The sequence below is a fragment of the Lepisosteus platostomus genome, chromosome 4, assembly GCF_059453375.1.
Source record: "Lepisosteus platostomus isolate fLepPlt1 chromosome 4, fLepPlt1.hap1, whole genome shotgun sequence".
Taxonomy (NCBI): Eukaryota; Metazoa; Chordata; class Actinopteri; order Semionotiformes; family Lepisosteidae; genus Lepisosteus; species Lepisosteus platostomus.
Genome location: NC_142614.1, coordinates 14,965,036 through 14,987,036, shown reverse-complemented (window position 1 = coordinate 14,987,036; position 22,001 = coordinate 14,965,036). Strand labels below are relative to the sequence as shown.

General features: G+C 43.0%; 2 protein-coding genes across 2 annotated transcripts in view; one reads left to right on the top strand and one right to left on the bottom strand.

Annotated features, from left to right (window-relative positions):
- Window positions 1–4,070: 4,070 nt before the first annotated feature.
- Window positions 4,071–10,370, bottom strand: LOC148672758 (RNA-binding E3 ubiquitin-protein ligase MEX3C-like). The gene is made up of 2 exons (XM_088628653.1): window positions 9,593–10,370; window positions 4,071–7,899 (listed from the first exon to the last, which is right to left on the bottom strand). The coding sequence occupies exons 1-2, from the start codon at window positions 10,137–10,139 to the stop codon at window positions 6,671–6,673; spliced, it is 1,776 nt and encodes a 591-aa protein (XP_088484779.1). The 5' UTR covers window positions 10,140–10,370; the 3' UTR covers window positions 4,071–6,670.
- A 3,213-nt stretch (window positions 10,371–13,583) lies between these two features.
- The window catches only part of ccser1 (coiled-coil serine-rich protein 1), a 265,676-nt gene continuing 257,258 nt past the window's right edge, over window positions 13,584–22,001 (top strand). Inside the window, exon 1 of the mRNA XM_088628646.1 lies at window positions 13,584–13,973. The gene's annotated coding sequence lies outside the window, so the exon portion shown is untranslated. The remainder of the gene's footprint in view (window positions 13,974–22,001) is intronic.

The following is a 22,001-nucleotide window of genomic DNA, read 5'->3' as shown; positions in this document are numbered from 1 at the left end:
AGCTATGTTGAAGTGTGTAATGCTCCTCTTGTAATAAAGTCCCAACATGACGTTTTTCTTCCCCTCCTAAGTCAAACTTTTCAAATGTAAATAGTTTTCTGAATTTGAAAAAAAACGGGAAGTACAATATGGGGTTGTTGTTTATAAACATCTATGTAAACTGGGTGTCACCAGTAAAGGAACATCTGGAAATGTCATTGACAAGGCCCCTAAGGAAGAAAAGGCCTGAGCAATTGATGTAATGTATATGAAAACTGACAGACCTCTTCAGATGAAAATGAACAAGCCCCCCTCAGAGCTGTACATACTTTAGGAATTGTGCTACAATTTTATTAGTGTCACTAAAAGATGATTCATGTATATCATTTTTTTAACCTAAACTTAAGTGATTGTTTTTACTGCAGAGCTTTCACATAATAGGCAAACGCAATCTAAGACGTTCATTCACACATCTTCAGTCTCCTGTTGTATATTTATGCTGTTTATAGTCGCTTATCTCATGCACGTCTTATTTTGAACTTACTCATGTTTAGTCTGACTCTGTGTGAAGGGTCACTGTTATGGTCACCTTTTACCCTTGTGCCCTAATGGTCTTTCACTTTGCTTTTTTCTGGCATAAAGTTTCCTTTTGAAACAAAAATGTTCTAACCCATTTTCCTGTGTACATAACACTCTTCTCCTGTCACTGTGGTTTCGTGCCCATTTCTATGCCTAGTTGACCGTTTTTCCATGTGAACAAAGGTTTTTGACCTGCAGCTCTGGCTGTCTTACCACTTTTTTATGGCTTCCTTTAAAACGCAGTCAAAATCTGAATTGCGGTAGGAAGAGATTAGGATAAGCAGATTCTGGCTTGGTCCAGATTTGCATGTGGCTCTGGTCTCAGTCCAGGTTCTGAAAGATTGCTGAGGTCTTCTGACGGGGGGGGGTCCCTGCAAGGTTACTAACATGTTTTTGTGTCAGCGGCATTGTGTATGATTATCTTATCTTCGATTTTAAAGATGTCTTTACAAATCTGAAAGCCAGTGTATATATTCCCAATTGATCAGTTTTGGGAGAGGTGCTGTAAGTAAAAGGGACATGTGACTAGTGTGTCCATGCTCATGTTCCTGATCTATTAAATATTTAAAATGTAAAGTCCCTGATCAGAAAAGTCTCCACTGAAAAAGATTAGTGTCCTGTGATTGTAGTTTTAAAATATCCACTACAGTAATTCAGGACAGCAGGGTAGGAATTTGTTTTACATTTTTCTTTAACATTTAAAGTTATTTCTGAGTAGAATGCCATTGAAGACAACATGTTGATTTGAAGTCAGAGTTTAAGTAAATGCACATTTGGTTACATACAGAACACTTTTTAACCCTGGTGTTTTCAGTTATGTATTAATCATTTGGAGTGCTATTAGAATAGGACAGGAAAAGTAACTTTTTCTTGAGTTCTTTTGGCAAGGCACAATATAACTACAGTATATTTATATACTCCCGATTTCTTTATCAAATGCTTTTGGAGTTATGTTAGGAAGTAACTGGATGTTGGCACTTAGTTTTTTTAAATTGTATTTCTTATACAAAAACATAACAGTGAAACTTTTGAAAACCAGAATAATTCCGTTTAGAATGTCAACTTTTCCCCATTTTCTTTTTATTAAAGATTAATTTAAGCAATGATCTCTATGTATGTGGTTCCTCATTGTTTTTGTCCTCCAATAAAAGCTTGCCATTTCCTATTGTGTTTGAAAACTTGGCAATTAATAACTTTCAGGTATAAATGAACTCTGGAGTGCTACAGCATATCATCAGAGGAAGAACGTTCATAATTTCTTTCCCACTTGGAATTCCAGGGAGTATGGTGGGGCACTTCGTCAAGGTACTGAAGACTTACGTAAATATGCAGACACATCGGTGCAGCTTGGATGACTGTCCCAAAATGTTTAGGTTTTGAAAAACTGGTCTTCCACTGACAAGAAAAAAAACTACAGCATCATCCTTTTGAAAGTAGCTTACTGAGGACAATTGGTGTGCTTTAATATTTTTTATTTTGGATGTAAAAAGGATGCATCTAATTTTTTTGTAGAGTAGAAATGTTACCCTGGGCTTTTTTTTGTCACAAAGTGTGAAAGATTAATTAGGCATCCTGACTTTGCCTATTCCACCTCACAAGTACTCAAGTGAGCTAATTTGCTGAATGAGAAGCTGAATCACAGCTTTCTGAATTAGTTGACTATTTGTTAATGGAAATTAGGCTTTAATTATGAGCTTATCATTAGGTCTCATACAGTATGTTTAAATACCCGTTTAAATCTGCAAGGAGTGGTTGAATGATCAAAATATACAACTTTGAACCATGGACCATCCGAATCTTACCCAAGTCTGAAGAGAAATGGCAGGTCCTTTCTGTGATGTTCAGAAATAAAATTTACTTTAGATTTAAATACATGATGCACAGACAGGATATTTTTATGATCATCAGGGAGCTATTGAACTAGAGGAAGTGAAATTTCATCATTAACATCTTTCAGACAAGTTAGGTAAGCAATCAAAAAAGTAAATGTTTGGTTTTACAATGAAAATGTGATTTAATACAGAGTGATGGGCAGCATGGTGGGGCAGTGCTGGGGTTCCTGGGTTAAATTCCTGGGACACTATCTGCATGGAGCTTGTACATTTCCCCACATTTGTGTGGTTTTCATTCCACAGACAGGATATTCCACAAGATTAATTGTTTTCTAGGAAAACTGTCCCTGGTGCGAGTGTGCATGCCTGTATCGATGTGGCCCTGTGATGGACATGTGTCCTGCCGTGTGTGTGTGTGTGTGTGTGTTGCTTACCTGTAACCCTGTACTGGATAAACAGCTAGAAACTGATAAATGGATCTCTGCTCAAAGAAAAAAGAATGGCCCTGAAAGAAAGATCTTTAATATCGGCCTTAGTATGTTTGTAGTAGTGGCATCACGGATGAAGCAGTAGCATAGTTAAATGCATCTCCTATTTAAGGAAATCATTGTATCACTTCTGACCCAGTTCTGTACTGGACACCAAAGCATATCTAGCACCACCTATTGGCTAGCCACTGAACTGCACACAGCCTGAGAAGTCCCATCAGCACCTTTCTCAAGCACTGTCTGCTGGTTTTCATTCCAGGTGACCTCTACCTCGCTAATATTAACAGATGACTTAATCTGTCTGTGTTTAGACTTGTATTTAACTTATTTCTTTGGTAAGTCCTGAGTGTCATGGCATACTTTAAAAAGTACTTTCCAATAAAACTACACAGCATCTCCTTATCTTGAGTGGATCACTTGATGAACAGACACATGAGAGTAACACTATCAGACTTCACCAAAAAAGTTTTCCCCCCCTTTTGAATAAGGCCTTTGTTACATTTCATGCAACACTTGAATAAAGGCAGTCTTGAAACTCAAATAAGAGTTGATACCAATTACAAATCTCATCTGAATACTTAAGAGCTGAAAGCAGATATGCTCCAGCCAGAAAACTCAACTCAATTAACCATCGAACGGCGAACAGAGCTGGAGTGAAAACTTGATGGCAATCCTTCCAAGACCAGGACTAAGAACCACTACTTTAACCTGTAAGACATCCTCCAGGGTGGATTAAATAAGGACTGAGCATATTAAAAAGAACATTTAAGGAGGCCACTTGGCATCTCCCCTGTTACAAAACTTCACCAAAGACCCACATTCAAGAATGGGGCTTGGCAATTTTCCAGTGACCCACAACCCCCTTTTTTACAGAAATTAATGGCTGCTTGAAAATGGGATGAGAAAGAAAATTCAAGGAGGAAAGTCCCATCTTTTAAAAAAAAAAAAATACAAAAAAAAATGACTCAGATAATATATATTCTGCATAACGCCAGATAAGCCACAGAGAAAAGTTATGAGGTCTGGTATAAGGATTTAAAATCCCAACAGAGTTTGACAAGGCTCCTTGGGGCTACAGTACCCAAGGCTACCTGAGGAATGGCTTCCTTGCATAGACCCCAGTATCTGTCAAGGACTGGTCAATAAATACATACTGAGCTCGGTACAACCACCACCAATAAAACACAAACTCTTTTTTAAAATGAAACCGTCTTTATTAAGTAACTTTTAATATCAGAAAAATAAAACTCTTATAATTCTCTTTACAGCAAATATATAATATCAGTGCTTTGGCCACATAAGTTAAAGGCCCTTTATCATAAAATATATGTTTTTTAAACTTTACTCAATATATTGGATTTATACTCCCTATGACTGCCCTACATATACATAACAAAAGTGTAGTAAAATTAGCAAATACTAAACTATAGGTACAGTATTTCATTCTTACGTTTGTGGTTTACAGAAAAAGTACACGCCCCTAATGTGTTAGTTCCTTGGCTTTTTTAGTTGCAGTGTACAATGCAATACAATACAAAATACATGCTTTGTGAACATTCGTTCTTAACCTACAAGACGGCAGCTGAGCCTTAGATTTCAATACTGACAAACTATACTACAAGCATTTAGCTTTAAAGTTATGCATTACGTCATAATGTGCCATCAAGGCAAGTCTCATACTGGAAATAAAAATAAAAACTTATTTGTAAACCTTTTATATGAAATGTAACTTCAAGTGGAAATAAAAAATAAAATTCTCTATATATACCTGTTTAATTATAATACACGACAGGAGTCAATGTTAACCTTGATGGTCTGAGCACAACCTGCTTTTCTAGGGGAAAGAGTTGAACACATTTGGCAGGAAAATCCACTAGACTGCATTGCTGTGATCACTGCAGCAAAGAACACGAGCTTTTAAAGTACAGATCACGCACACGCTGCATGGTGGAGACAATCTGGGGCTTAACAGTTTTCCCCACGTATGAGAATGAACACTCGTCTTACCATGTAAGGAGAAATGGATAGAGTTGGGAATTCTGGAAAGGTGTCGAGGATCGGGTTACAGAAAACCCCTGTGGATCAACAGAGGCCAGAGGATCGATTTGCAAAGGTCAGGACTCGGAAGAAAACCCCGATGGGCCCCCCTATAAAAGTTTTGTTCGTCCAGCTTAAGAAAACCTCACAATGTTTAGTGTGCTACATGTCCACTACTGAACACGGTCCACCAGGGGCAACCCAACAGGACAGGCAGAGATCCCTGCAAGAACACCGAATCAGAAAACGTAAGTTGTAACTTTAGTGTCAATTCCCACAACAAGTTGTAATCTTTACATGAACTAATACATGCAAAAAAATAAACAGAACACTAACTTCAAAAGGAACTGGTGTGAATAGTCCGAGTTGGGGCAGCCAAACTGTCCCTACCCAGGAATACTTTGGCACTGTAGGACAAGCCATGTCTGCACATTTCTAGGGAAGCTGAGAAGAGCACAACGGATAAAAGCACCTGGTTTTAAAGAATAGTGGGCCTGCCAAGACACCCCCCACATTTACACATTAGCCCAGAAACCAAGGAGAGCGAGGCCACCTACCAGGAGATATGGCAAGAGGCAGAACTGCTTTTGAAAATGAAACTTCAACCCGTTTCATCTGCAAAAACAGGAACGAAGAAAACAAGCAGGCGGCTTCAGACTCCGTGGAAGGCTTCTCTAGGGCCAGGTCATATTCACATCACAGCCCAAGACCTGCAGGGCTCATAGTGACTTCAGGATTGCATCTCAAGCCTCCACATAAATTACCTGATCAGGTTACTGTGCTGAAGACTTTTTCTGTAGATGATAAATAACGGTAATTAAAACATATCTGTACAATCTGTAGGACTGCAGCCACAGCAGAGCTGGTTGATTACTTTGATATCCAGTGCTATAGGGTTTATACAACTGCTCTTTTGGTTTGAAAAAGAAAATACTTAGGTTTATATGTAAAATTATTCTAAACATACAGGGCAACATTTAATTTAATTCTTGCTCCCCCGCCTGTTCGAACAAGTAAACTTTAAATGGTGAGAAATAAAAACATGGAATGTTTTTAGCCTCTTCAGTGATACCCCCCATTAGTGCAAACCAGTGATTGTGTGCAATGACCAGTAGTCCCTCCTCTGCCAACAGAGGCAGGCAGACTGTGCCCTGCCAGCCAAGGTTAAGTTGATCCTTGTCTCTAATTGTACAAATACAGTCCCCAAGACCGCTGCATTAGGATCTGTATTTCAGGAATACCTTCTGCGTGAACTGATCGCAAGCTTTAAACTGTTAGCAGTAGGCTTAGGCACAAGTTGTTGTAAACTGGAACTAAAAGTGTGGCAGTAGTCAGAGGCAGTTAAAAGGTGTTCAGGCATCCAGTTCGGAGTTCTGTGTCTCACTGCTGCAGGGAAAACGGCTCCACTTGGACGACTGGACTAGGGAGCTTTTACACTGAAAAACATTTACATAGGTTTCCTATTGCAACTGGCATCATTTTAGTTCCCAGTGGGCTTAGTACCTCATTTTAGTCTAAAAAGGCAGACATCATATTTCATCTCAATGGAAAGTAGACATTAGCAGCTATCAGTTGGGGAGAAAGTATTGATGACATGACCAACAACTTAAGCCTAAATCCTAATTGTTTTTTTTAACAGTCATTCGAAGTGACACATAAATAAGGAGACCGGAGGGCGATTTGTAATGATACCAACCGATCCCAACACAGCTACAGGCACACACACCAAGCCAGCCTGCGTGCCTGCCCGGGCCTTCACATGTTCAGGAGCCTGATGGCCTGTGTGACAGGCACCTGGCAAACTGGGCACACCGGTTTGCTCTTCTCACAGATGCTGTTGGCGCACTCCATGCAGAAGAGGTTGTGGCCACAGGGCACCAGGGCGGCGATCACCTCGCTCTCCATGCACTTGATGCAGTCCTGCCTGCCCCGGTACAGCCCCGCCGAACTGGCCGAGTCCGGCGGCGAGCTGGAGGTGGTGCTGTCGCTGGAAGAGGAGAAGGCCGGGAGGTACATCTGGCACTTGGAGCTCTGGGTGCTGAGGGGATCGCTCTGCACCCGGCGGGCCAGCGGGTGCTCCAGGCTGTCCGGGAAGGTGGGCGACAGGCGGGGGGTGCTGGGCTGGCTCTCCCGTCGCTGGCTCCTCCCGTCAAACAGGGCGGTGCCCTGCTCAAAGGGGCTCCAGATGACCTGCTGGGGCGTCATCACGACGGGGTCGAAGCCAGGAGACTCCATCCCGCCCAAGTCCTCGGAGCCCAGGGGCAGGAGGGCCTCCCCGAACCAGAAGCTGCCCCCACCGCCGTTGAAGGGGCTGGTGGGGCTGAAGTCGGCCATGCGGCTGCCGCCGCCCCCGTAGTAGGAATCGGTGGAGCCGCTGCCCAGGGAGCTGGAGCTGTCGTTGCGGTAGTTGGAGGTGATCCGCGTGCCACGGGCCCCCCCGCCAGGGGGGGCGGGGTTGGAGTGCAGCCAGGAGCTGCAGCCGCCATCGAAGCTCACGTCCGTGCCGTTGTAGTGGAAGTCGTTCTCCTCGCCCGTCATCTCCACGTAGCTGCCGGTGCGCAGGGCGATGTGCGCCTCGATCTCCTCCCGGGCCCGGTCCACGTTCTCCGGCATGCCCGTCACCTCGAACACGGGCTCCTTGTCCCGGCTGGGCGTCACGATGTAGGTGTGCGTCTGCTGCTGGATGCGCTTGATGGTGGCGCCCTTGGGCCCCACCACGAGCCCCACCACCCTGTAGGGCACCCGCACCTGGATGGTGGTCTGGCCCGGCAGGTTAGGGGCGCCGGGCAGCCCTCCCGACAGGGGCCCGGCTTTGTTCCGGGACGCCCGGATCAGAGAGAAGTGCTCGGCGGCCGACAGGATCTCCCTCTTGGCCATAGCTACATCTTCCTTGCGCCCCGTCACCACGAACACCGGCTGCTCCCCGCGCACCGGGGTCTTGATGTAGGTGTTGGTCTTGGCTCGCAGCGCCTTGATCTTGCACCCTGAGAGAGAACAGCAACATGAATTAAGAGCATGGCCACCTCTGCAGGTGAACAGCGCCAAGCACAGACCGTGACACCGAAGAAGGGAGCTTAAGGATTTTATGTAAAATGAAGTAATGAGTTCATGTTCTTAAAAGATGAACTTGTACTTGTTATTCAAGGGGAACCGCAGTCCCATTTTCTGAGACTGCCTAGTAACAAAATAAACGCATCGACATAAATCGAAAAACGTTACAAATTAGGCACAAAATCGTGAACTTTGTGAAAGTACTGCAAGTCACCATGAAGTCACAAAACCCCTGGTCTCAATACTCTCACGAGTGCGAGTTCGCGAGAATTGTGACATGAAGTGGTCCTTCCTGCTCACTAGTCACTAATGAAATGCGATGTACGATCGAATAAATCCAGGTCATGCGGTAGATATTTCACTACAGAAAATTTCCAATGGAATGTGCTTGCAGAGTTAACCAGTTCCATTTATCTGCAAAACCAAGATCTTGAAGTCGAGCAATATTTCTATTGGACTAAAAGAGGTGCATTAAGAAGCCCGCGTCTTTACAATGTCATAGGGCTGCTTCACATCACCAGATGTTTTGATGCCTCATTCTGAGGGCAATAAGGTCATTTCCTTGCCATGTGTAACTCCAACTTTCCAGTCTAAACTCTGTGTGAATCCGTACTGCTGGTCCTGGGGTTTCAGCTTCTTAACTTTTAGCGATATCGAAAACTAACAGCCCTTCAAGGTCAGGTGGCTAAAATCATAGTGTTTGCTAAACAGCCCTTGTGAGCTATGCATTCAGCAGACAGCTCAGTGTACCTAAGCATCATTTAGCAGAATCCCAGGACTGTTCAAAATATTACGGTAAATCATTAAAGTTACAAAAAAAAAAACAATTTCAGTGGGCTTCCTAACTGAAAGCCATTATCCAACTCCCGGAAACCGTTACCCTACAGCCCCCAAATACCGAAAAGGTGAGAACGTCGTGGTGGAACACTCCGCTTCACCCTAACAATGTGGAAACACGAGCAGGTTTTAGTTCACTGCTCATTCCACTTCGCGACAACCTGAACCCCCCCCCCCCCTCTCTCCAGTTTGTAAACAAGACATGACATCGACGTCGCCGCAGTTTCGGGTCAAATGTCTCGGCAGTTCCGGCTGCGCAGACTCGCGTACTGTTGAACACCCTGCCCCCCACTCTCGGCTTCACAGAGGCGAAGCAACTTTCTGTCGACTTCCAAGAGACCCCCTCAGAGGCTGTACACACACGGGCAAGAGCGAACAGGGCTCTGCCGGCCACGTTGTGGCGAGGAAGTTGGCCGCCTCTCCCCCCTCCCCAAACCCCAGGAGCTCTCCCTCTCCCGATCCGGGCCGAGCGCAACGCAAGACAAAGCCGCCAGTGGAAAAGTGTGATCGTTGTCGATTAAAAAAAAACATTCAAATAATGGCGACCCACCCCCCGAAAAAGAGCCCTTCACGCCAATATTGTGTGGAAATAAACAAAAGAGGGCAGGGTCGACCAACGAGCTTAGGCTTCAAGACACCTTGCCGTTCCGTCTACAGACATGAGCGTTTCTGTAGGACGGGACGGTAGCCAGCACTGGGGGGGGGGAGAGGAGGGGGGCACGATCGTTAGTTGACCGGCCGGTCGCGATTTAGAAAACCCGATTTCCCGACGTGCGGCGCAGCGCTCACCCTGCCTGCCGACGATCTCCGCGACGTGCTCGGAGCTGGGCACCTCCACGCACTCCGTGGTGTTGACGCTTCTCCTCCGCAAGAGCGAGGACGGCGGCTCGGCCTCGAACCCGGCTTCCCCGTACCCCGGCGGCAGGATCATCATCATCCCGGGCACCGCGTGAGGCTGGGGGTCCTCCAGCTCCCCACCGTACAGCATTACCGTCTCGGGGGCCTCCAAGCCCGGGAGCATAACCGAGCCCAGCCCGGCGACCTGGGCCTGCGAGAGGAGAGCGCTGGAGTCGCTCTCGTCTAGGACCTCTTCCTCCTCTTCTTCTCCCTCCTCCTCTTCTTCCTCCGCCGGCTGGTGGCGCGACAGGGGCTGCAGATCCAGCACGGCGCCCAGTAAGCCGAAAGAGGCGGCCGGGTGCAGCGGGGCCTCCTGCGGTTCCGAGCGGCTCTGCGGGCCGTGATCATCGAGGCCTACGTCGGCAAACCTTTCCACCACCAGCGGCGGGAGCTCGGACTCTGTCTCCTCGGTAACCAGCAAAGATGTGCTGCTGGGCATGGCGAAACTATCTTCGGGGTTTTGTTTGTTTAAAAAAATATTAAAATAAAGCAAAAAAAATAAAATTTTATTTACAGAATTTCTCCCTATTTGACGGTAACAGTAGTCTTAAAAAGCGCCCGCGCCGGTTGAAGTGGGAATCAATGTGTTCCGGGAGCCTTTTTTATTGTTTCTTTTGTTTCATCGCCCAGCCGCAAGCTGCTACGCCCCGGTTTGAACAGCCTCGGCCTGCCATTGGTTCTTTCAGCACCTGGGCCCGGGCTTCCCCGCCGCTGATTGGCTAATTACTCTGTCCAAGGCCGGATGGAATTGGTGATACACGACAACAATTAGAAACGCCCTACTTTGGGCAAGAGAATCCGGTAGAGTCATGTGCCTTCCGAACTGTTTCTGCCCAAAACATTTCATTGTGGACCATAAGGTGTGACGAGCAAAAAAATGTTTGTATATAAATGAAGTTCGAAATATACTTCAGTGAAATTGTTACTATATAGAACGAAACATAATGCAGATTATGTATTTAATTATGTATATATACACCCCGCCTACTGTATGTTAAAAATGTGAATCTGACAAGAGTGCTTAATAGCCACCTGCATTAGTTACAAAAGATTTTCGGGATAACAACACAAGGTGTATGAGGTCTGTGGACTTAGATTTACCAGTGATGCCCAAGTTATTGACAAATGGAGCAGGGCCGAATTTTGGAACCAGTTACAGTGACAGCTAACCTGGTAAACCATTAACATTTCAGTTTGCATCGTGTTCTTTATATGCAAACCGCGATTATGTATTATTTCAGGAGACAAGAACAAGTATTCTTGTTGCCGATAGTTTGTGCGCCAGGACTGCGCTTTAGTGTCTTAATTACAGACACACGTCACATGTCATATGTCAGAGTTCAACGCACTTATGTAAGGTACCTTGGCTAAGAGTCATGATTGCATTTTATCAACACGTAACGTGCATACTTAAAGGGAGGTTTAAAATGGACAAAAAAATCTTTAGTGACAAACAATTAACTTAAATTCACCCACAGAACACCTGATTCCATAATGTATTGTCCTCTAAAGATCAAATGATGTTCTTTTTATTCACGATAAAATATTTTGTATTAGTAGGAAGACAATGTAATGGAATTCCAATATCTAACACTTCACACCTGTAATTGTGAAGTCTACTGAACAGGAAATAATCGTGAAAAAGTATACTCTTGGGACTAGAATGAAGAAAAATTAACAGCCCCAAGTCCTTGTTCATCTTTTGTTTAGTTGTTCTAATTATCCGCACCTGAACAGATACCTCACTGAAAGAAGAACCAGCTCGCTCGAAGGCGAAATTTGTTGCGGTGTGCAGAACTATAAGTAACGCGATGCTCAACTGTGCCTCCTTCTGGCCAAAAAGAGCATAACACTTTTTAATCATTCGTTTGGTGTTGAAGGAATGAAATCACTTGCATTAAAAATATTAAACGGCTAAAGCATGACGATATCTTACAACAAGTGAGAAAGCTGCATATTACGGGAAACGGGCTAGGCGAGACGGAGCCTATCAGCGAAGCACAGCGTTCACTGAGGGGGCTATGCACTGGACAGTCCATCGGATGACTCACAGACAGGGACAATTTACAGACACCCTTACCTGCTGCTGAAATTCTTATTCTGAGGTCATTTACAGTCACGACTGAACGAGTTCCCGGGATTCAAGTTACTTGCAGCAGAATATTCAAGATGAGCTAAATGACTTGTCTTCAATTACTCCCCTGTACAGTCTTTTGTAATTCAGGGAGGAAAAAATAACCCATTCAACCATTTTCTAACCGCTTCATCCGATACAGGGTTGCGCTGGTACCGCAGTCTATCCCCGCAAGTAATACGCCCAAGGGAGGAGGACACTCTGGACGAGAAGCCAGTCCACTGCAGTGCAGAAAAAAAATAATCTTTTGTCGGAGACAGTGAAGTTATCAGGTATCAGCCCGAGTAAGTCTTGTGATTCAGGTTTGTTCCACCTTATCTCCAGGACATTTTGGTATCGAGTTCTGCCAAGTCTTCCTCCGTATCTCGGCTCGAGAGTCCTTCCTTATTGCACTCCTAAACGGCTGCTTCCCCTTACTGGCTCTGAACACGACGCTTTTCGGCAAAGGTGATCATGGCATCTTTGCTTAAAAAGGAGCAACCGGCCTACAAAGTCAGACACAACAATCTTCCGCGAGTACGGAATTGGCCAAATCTTCATGCAAAATAAGTAAGGCTCACTTGTGGAGCATAAACACTGCAGAATCAATTTTCTGTTTAGTCAGGATTATTTAGTTTTTTTTTTAATCTGGGAAATGCCACTAACACAGTTGTTGTAAATGGTCGCAGAAATAAACCCTTGCATCTGAAAGCGCAGATTTTTATTTCCGAGTACAGTTTACTTTCTTGTTCTTCAAAAAGGCACCGTGAACACTCAGCACTACCTGATGTAGGAAAGAGCGGAAAAAGGAAATCCCTGCCCACCTGTTCACCCCTGCACCTGCTCCCAGATGAAAGAAAAATAAAAGAAGAGGTGTCCAGGAGACAGTCCCTGGCACAACGAGACCTGCCAGTTCCTGCCCACTGTTTCACGTGCACAGTCCCTGGGAACCGTAGTTATTCTACAGTGGGGCCGAGCAACAGGGCACACCTAGACCCTGCAATCCTGCTGCTGGATGAGGACTCGAACCCGGGCCTCCACAGTGCCAGCGGCAGGCCTGGCCGGCTGCTCGGACTGCAGCTCGGATGTGCCGTATGTTACGTTTTTGTTATGTCTGTTATTATTTCAATATTACCGCTACTGCACAAAGATCAAAGATTTTACAATTATGCAAGGAGCGTGTAGTTGTCAAAAATACATATTTGTCGTGCATTCATCTATGTGTTAGGCAGTGCCGTCGAAATCTTGTGAGCAGTGTCATAGTACTTCTGAAGAGTACTGCCTACATAGTAGAAACTGACAAGGGAGACAAAATGCTTCCTCTTATCGACAGAAGCTACGTGTTTGCTATAAAAAGAGGCAACAGAACGTCTTCTGCGTTGCTCTCGAGATCCATAATTTATGTGTATGTTACATAAATCTAAATAAATAAGGCGACACTTTCTGTAGCTGGGCGAAAGTGCGCCGGAGCACGTGCGAGCCTGCCTGTGCGAGCAGGAGAGAGTCAGGACAGTGACAGTCAGACCTCTGTCCACCCCTCCGCCGTGTCCAGCAGGGACTGCCAGTTCTGTCAAGCAGGTTTGCCGGTGCATGTTACACAGTTTTTTAAATGAACGTAGTTGTAAGATTTATATTATCGTGCACTCCTATAATAATAATAATAATAATAATAATAATAATAATAATAATAATAATAATAATCAATGAGAGCTCACATGTGATTTAAGTGTTCAATGATTATGACGGGAGCTGTTACCGCAGTCTTATGACTAACAGATTCTTGCAGAGCTCAGAGGATGAAAGCCGTGGGCTCCGGTTTCTGTAGCCCACCCAACCTGTAGTCGCCTCTGTCGCTGAAGATGCCTAACCGGTTGTAGGAAGGAGGCGATTAAACGTCACATGGCTCTCAGTCTCCCTCGGCCTCCCGACACGGAAGAGGAGGAGAAGGAGAGACTCCACGTCATTGAGGTGCTGTAATACCGACATTCACTGGAAAATACATTACAGGACCTACAAATAACTGCCATTTCCATGCCTGCCTCGACAGACCTGGGTATGGATTATTCTCGCGTTTGGATTTAACATTGGGGATTATCGCAAACAGTGGGAAATCGCTTCGCACACCAATAAACGGGGCAAAAGGATTTTACTGAACCAAAGGTAACATTTTTTATTTTCCTATCCTGTCAGTGAATAGACACAGCGGTCTGCAGGTACAAGGCAGACTGGTGCAGTCTTGATTTAGTTATATCGTGGCAGTTTTGATATTTTCTTATTTTGCACAGCCAGGCCTTGGCAATTAATTACGGTGTGTGAAATGCATTGTTGGAGCGCTCCGGGCTGTTATCCGTGTGTGATTGGAGAGAACGGCGCAGTGACATTGGCACTCGGGCGGATAAGAAGAGGCTATCGGCTACTTGAATGCACATTTTATAAGGCTAGGTGTGCTACTACTGTGGACTACTGTAGAGGGGATTTTATAGTTCATTAATATGATAACTATAGTTAAATCGCCTGGAGCCACCTATTATGCAAATTGTGCAATTTATAATTACTTGAAAGGGCTTTCTTGTCGTACGGACAGCTCTTTAGTGCTTTATCTGATAGAGATACGTAAAGTGTAGTATCCTTTTGGCACATCGATATTGCGATTAATATGGCAAAAGCACCGTATTGATGGAAAACATTAAAACAGTTAATACATTGGATACATTACCCCTTTCAAAGTGATGAGCAGACTATGTGCTTCTGCGTACGCTGTACCTATGACGGTCTACAGAAAGTTTTGGAACGGTAAAATAAATCAGGACGAGTGCTAGTATATATATTTCTTATTATTATTCGAATATCATAGTCTCATATCATTCAGGTCTCACTTGCGGGTTCTTAAATTAGCTGTCAGCCTTTTCATTTGAATGAACAGCTCTTTTAATAACCGCAAAAACACGGTAGCCATTGTTTTTACAGAAAGAAGAAATAATGACAACAACACTCCACAGCACAAGTACTGACTGTAGTTTACAGATTTTTAAAATCATGTTTTCTGAAATATAGGCTGCCGATGGCTTTACAGGTATGCCGACAGTGTTCGAATTTGAGCGCTTGATTCAAGCACAAATCTCGACGTTTGTCGCGTTTTCAGTAGATTTTAACAAACGCGAAGAACAGCACCCAGCTGTCGTTTTGTTTAAAGGACGTTCTATTAGTACCAAGTGATGGGTTTCTGTATCGCTTTAATGATTATTTTTTTTGTTAATCCAGATCTTGACAACCAAACGGATTTGGAAACGATAATGAAACGCACATGAGTTTTTCGATAGAAAGGGGAACTTCTTTGTACCTTTTAAAACTTGTAAATTGTACTACAGTGTTTAAAAGATATGTATTGCATTGAGCATTCTGGTCACATTTCAGCACCACAGAGTGGCTGTGGGTCCCACAACAGTTACTTTATCACGAGCCCCTCATCTGATAGGCGTTCTTCAGCAGGGCGTCATATTCAGCTTGGGCAGCCTTCAGTGAAAATCGGCACATTGTTTCAAAAACCATCCCCTGCTCGCCCTTTATTTCTGTTCCCCCACTGTTTGAGAACATCACTGCTCAAGAGTGGACATGACCAATAGGAGGATCTTGTTTGGTTTCTGGCAGCTTGAAAGAGCCCCTTTTTCCAGAGAAGCTAGAGAAACATACTGTAGATGTGTTTGTTCAACACACGTTCCACATTTTCTGTGCCTCCTGTGTTCATGCCTTAACACACTGCTACTTTTCTAGAAACTTGGGTCCATGGTTCATTGTTTATTTGTGCTTGAAGTAATCCTTATAGTTTACAGTGTCTCTACTATTCAGAACTTCGGCTGTTTAAATAGTGTTGGTTTGCAGTGTCCTTTGATCAAGGCTGAAGAGATTCTGGCTTCTAATCTTGTCTGGAATACCTTTAAGGCCAGTGACAAGTTGTGTTACTCTTTTATGTACTCTTTAAAGAATGGAAATAATGTTTTGTTTTTAATAAAACTGTATACATTAGTATCAGTTCAGGTGGGTAGCTGCGTCAGCATGCATAGGCAGCATAGGAACAAGTAATAGGTTTATTCCATGCTGAAAAAAAGAAGAAAGAAAACACAACGTTTCGGCCGTGGAGCCTTTTTCAGGTTACATTAGTAACATATGGTTACATATGTAACCTTCAGGATACATTAGTATCAGTCTGGTTTCGCCGGGCTTGGACTCAGGCCCCTCTATATTTACAAGGCCTGTAAGTTTCCTTCATCATTGCTGTGATTCTCTGAACATAAATTCAGTCATGCTACATTTTATCTCCGTGACCCTAGTTTACAGTGCCTTGCGAAAGTATTCGGCCCCCTTGAACTTTTCAACCTTTTGCCACATTTCAGGCTTCAAACATAAAGATATAAATTTTTTATTTTATGTGAAGAATCACCAACAAGTGGGACACAATTGTGAAGTGGAACGAAATCTATTGGATTTTTTAAACTTTTTTAACTAATAAAAAATGAAAAGTGGGGCGTGCAAAATTATTCGGCCCCCTTGCGTTAATACTTTGTAGAGCCACCTTTTGCTGCGATTACAGCTGCAAGTCGCTTGGGGTATGTCTCTATCAGTTTTGCACATCGAGAGACTGAAATTCTTGCCCATTCTTCCTTGCAAAACAGCTCGAGCTCAGTGAGGTTGGATGGAGAGCGTTTGTGAACAGCAGTTTTCAGCTCTTTCCACAGATTCTCGATTGGATTCAGGTCTGGACTTTGACTTGGCCATTCAAACACCTGGATACGTTTATTTGTGAACCATTCCTTTGTAGATTTTGCTGTATGTTTGGGATCATTGTCTTGTTGGAAGTTAAATCTCCGTCCCAGTTTCAGGTCTTTTGCAGACTCCAACAGGTTTTCATCCAGAATGGTCCTGTATTTGGCTGCATCCATCTTCCCCTCAATTTTAACCATCTTCCCTGTCCCTGCTGAAGAAAAGCAGGCCCAAACCATGATGCTGCCACCACCATGTTTGACAGTGGGGATGGTGTGTTGAGGGTGATGAGCTGTGTTGCTTTTACGCCAAACATATCGTTTTGCATTGTGGCCAAAAAGTTCGATTTTGGTTTCATCTGACCAGAGCACCTTCTTCCACATGTTTGGGGTGTCTCCCAGGTGGCTTGTGGCAAACTTTAGACGAGACTTTTTATGGATATCTTTGAGAAATGGCTTTCTTCTTGCCACTCTTCCATAAAGGCCAGATTTGTGCAGTGTAAGACTGATTGTTGTCCTATGGACAGACTCTCCCACCTCAGCTGTAGTTCTCTGCAGTTCATCCAGAGTGATCATGGGCCTCTTGGCTGCATCTCTGATCAGTCTTCTCCTTGTCTGAGCTGAAAGTTTAGAGGGACGGCCAGGTCTTGGTAGATTTGCAGTGGTCTGATACTCCTTCCATTTCAAGATGATCGCTTGCACAGTGCTCCTTGGGATGTTTGAAGCTTGGGAAATCTTTTTGTATCCAAATCCGGCTTTAAACTTCTCCACAACAGTATTACGGACCTGCCTGGTGTGTTCCTTGGTCTTCATGATGCTCTCTGCGCTTTCAACAGAACCTTGAGACTATCACAGAGCAGGTGCATTTATACAGAGACTTGATTACACACAGGTGGATTCTATTTATCACCATCAGTCATTTAGGACAACATTGGATCATTCAGAGATCCTCGCTGAACTTCTGGAGTGAGTTTGCTGCACTGAAAGTAAAGGGGCCGAATAATTTTGCACGCCCCACTTTTCATTTTTTTATTAGTTAAAAAAGTTTAAAAAATCCAATAGATTTCGTTCCACTTCACAATTGTGTCCCACTTGTTGGTGATTCTTCACATAAAATAAAAAAATTATATCTTTATGTTTGAAGCCTGAAATGTGGCAAAAGGTTGAAAAGTTCAAGGGGGCCGAATACTTTCGCAAGGCACTGTATATACGAAAATAGCACAGGTGAAAAATGAGAGGGACCACAGAGGTAGAGAGCTTTGTGCTTCCAAAACAGACACTTGCCACTCTTTGTGTACAGAAGCAGTTCCTATTCTTCGACACAAATGAAATGCATTGTGGCCCTGTACCCATGTTGCACTCTTGAGACTGCAGAAGGCTTTTGGTATATTGATATTGTATGGCCCCTGAAGAGATGTAAAACCAAAACACAACATTCTAAGGAATATCTGACTCCATTTTATGAAGGAAGCTGGCTTTATGCTTAATTTATTTTTATTGGTTGCACTGAATTCCACATTATTCTTTTGGTTAGGTGATTCCATTCATGTTTTGGTAATGCAGATTTTCTGGAGCCCTTTATATGTGCTTGCCTTTTTAATGCTCAAAACAGACCTCTTACTTTAGATAGGGGGCACAGTACTGTACAAAGGAAAATTGATTTAACATAATAGTAATTGGTATCACAAAATAAAACACTGAAAGTTCATTACAGCTGATTTGTGTAAACATACTGTATGTGGGTGTATCTAGCGATCAGGACTGACAAATGGTACAGAGCTGTGTTTAAATGAAATCTGTTATTGAATGTATATTGACAGGAAAAACATCTAAACATATCACACGTGAGAATAACAGAAGACAAATGACCTTGATCTGTCTGGTCCGTTGGCAAAGCAAAACACACACAGATGGGGTTTGTTGACCCTTAAAACACATTTAAATAATTTGCACACTTGATTTGGTCTTTAGCTGACTGGAACCCCTAACAAGTCTCTCAAAGTTGATTGTTTATTTCTGTTTGTGATACTTGCACTTTTATTAGCTAACTGAAGAGGTATATATTTAGGTTTTTTCTTGCCAAGAAGATTCAAATTAGCCTTAACAGGCAGATTAAGGACTGTACAAAGCAGTGTGATACAAGTGTCTTCATGAGGATGCCTTCAGAAGGAAACATTATGTATTTGTTGTTCTCATATTTTAACTTAATAAAATGCAAAAGTGAAACAGAATATGAGTAAATCCTGACTTAAATGTATTTAAAGCTCAAGTTTAAATTACTAGCCTTTCACTTACAATTTCTTACTTCTTACACAACCCACAGTAAATGTTTATCACTACTGCTTAGGCTAGTTAACTTGTTATTTGTTCTAGCACTAATGCCTTCTGATAGGTGGCAGAGAAGAAATAACTAAGGGCAGTGTGAAGTTCCAGGTATGCCCATCCCTGCTGGGGGAGAGCATATGAGAACATAAGAGTCAACAACAGAAAAGGTACAAGACACCACAGAAAAACGCACTGTGTGGATTCCAGATCAGGAGAGGTGGGTGGACACACGGCCTGGTTTCCCAGGGATGACTTTATTCTTATTTCACCATCTCTGGAGAAGCACACTTTGTTTCAGCAGCGCGCCGGCTTTAGTCTGCGATGCTCCTTGGAGAGAGGCGTGAGTGACTCCCATTTCCTTCTCTCTGCTCGGCTCCAGCACAGTGGCCACGCATTCCAGCAGATGTCTAGAATACTTACAGACTGTGTCAGGTCAAGTCACATTTCAAGCTCAAACAAGGGCAGTAAATTAGGCAGGGTGGCAAATAGAGTTATGTGTATCTTAATTATCCAGTATTTGAAAACACTTAAAAAATCAGGGGTGTGTTTAACTAATGGTCTTTTAATGACAAGTAGCTCGACGGGTCGCCGTGTATCACCACACCCTGTCCTTAGGGTTCAAGGAGGAAACAAAACAGTAACACATTTCCTCGAAGATCGACAAGGCTAGAGAGAAAAAGTTTCAAAGGGGGACCTGGCGGGGACCACTGCGTTTGAGATGTCAGAGGGCCTTCTCTTGCTGCAGGGGATCATGGACACTTTTGAAAGTTTTAATAATGAGTCAGAAAACAGTATTAGCCTCTTAGCATTTACCACGTAAAGGAGAGTGCTCCTCTTATTTGGAAATAAAAATCTGTAAAATAGGAAAAGAGGAAACAGTTAAACCTGAATGGGCAGGAAGGACAGTTGGAACCCCAAAAAGAACAACAATAATGGTCACCTAGAGATGAAGAAAACTCACCAGATTTCCTTGCAGCATAGACAACAGTGATTTCAGAGTCAGCGGCCTCCTGCAATAGTGGAGCTCCAAGCCAAACCGCCTTTGCTGAAAATCCGAGAGATTAGCAGACATTGCACATGGAAGTGTTTAGATTTCCAGACAAGTGCCTGTCACCTTGAGGACCTTTCTAAATTGAGCCCAGGACAGTTAATACAGCTCAGTGGGAGCTGTTGAGTGATGCCATGCAAAAACCAAAGAAGAGCAGAGAGATAACCATCATGTTCAGAGTCGAGTGCTGCAGTAGACTTTAATTGATCCAAATGCACTTAGAGGTATCTGGACATGTCCAAGCCAAACCAGTGCATCAAAAAATTCTGTAGCATTAGATAGCTAAAACTCAGTTTCCTGAAGAAGAAAAAAAACCCAGAGTTTCTGCTCCTTTTACTAAAGAGTCCGCACACGAGAGCTATGGTGAGGGACAGATGAGAATATAACAAGAATATGACAAAGGAACTGATTCCGGAAGGACAAGGCCAATCTGAACAGTGCGTTTGTTGTCTCTGAGCTTGTGTTCTCTGAGGCACTATGGTCAAAGAAAGCACAAGACCGGCATGTGAGGGCATGAAGTGAAATTTTGGAAATGTAGAAGTCGCGGATCAGTTTCAGTCGGATCACATTTCGATCCACCCTGGGTAGAAGCAGACAGGGTAGAATTTCATAGTTTAAGAAAGCAAAGGCCTCAAACATGCTGTCAAAAAATGCCCAAATTATTAGGCAAAGAAAGAAGCCTTTCAGCTGAAGGCTTTAAGCTGAAGGAATCATATTTTATGCAACTTTTTTGCTGACAAAGTGCTGAAGAGATGCAAATGTTCTTTAGATTCCAAGGGCGGTCATGTTAAATATTAGCATTAAAAGATTCTCACACATAACTTTAGTTTTTACTAGTGTGTTTGAATGAATAAATGCAGATGAAACTTAGATGATTTTGTGCTGACAAATATTACATCGTAAAATACATTATACACTTCATGCTTTATAAAAAACAATTACATTTTGTTTAAACTTTCTGGCAAACAGTTTGGTATTAGATTTGTGTAGTTTTCGCCTTTGTGTTGTATTTTTGTTGCCATCTGGTGGCTGCAGCCGAAGAATACCATTATACTGCAGTTTGGAATCAAAACTGCACGGTGGATGTTGTTTTGAAAAAGTATCACGAAAATGCAGCAAGCAATCTGATTACAGTTACCCACTTTTAAGAAGATCAAAGCGGGTAATTTGTGCTGGCGGAGGTTTTTTACAGATGGCTAGTGGTGTTATTGTTTTTTTTTATATAAATGCAGTGTTTTTAAAACAATATCTGTGCCTGGGTTATGCTTTTTACCCCACAGTGAATACAGGAATAATTTTATTAGTTGATGAAACAACCCTGAATGGAGAATTTTTTTAGGAAAGGCTGGTGAGCAGCTGTAACCATGAAATGTCAGTCAATATCAGTTGAGGGTGTTCACTAATATTTAATTCTACTTCATTTGTATTTTCATTTTAATTTTTTAAATTGTTGTTGGATCTACCTTCAGCAGTCTGCTGAAAGGTCTGCTTACCGATCTCTGAGAGATGCACATCTCAATCCTAAGAGCAGCTGCAGCAGCACCCCTGTGCTCTTTGTTCCTGTGACACTTCAGCGTCTCCTCTAGTACTGAGATTATTTCATCTGGTCGGGGTTTTCTCTACTTATCTGATTAAGGGATGTGATTACATTTCTGTTTGATGGACACGGACTCTACATTCTCATTCATTATTTTCCCATGTACTTGTTCTTTAAATTAATTAATGCTTATCTTAGGCAGGCATGAGGTGTTCTCAAGTATAGTGTGTAATTTATGTATACTACCAGTAATAATAAAACTATTGCTTTGGTATTCAAGAAGAATATGTGCCATTAGATAATAATAGATAAATAACATAACGATACCGTATTAGAATTTAAGTGAATTCTTGCAGGTTGACAAATAATTTATTTGGTGCCAGTTAATAAGTAGTAGATTATGATTGTAGTAAAATCAAATCATGGTTGGTCTAGACTATGATAACTGAATTTATAACAGGGATGTTTTTTGACTGTTGAAGATCATGTCTTGATGTTATCTTGTCTTATTACCTTAACAT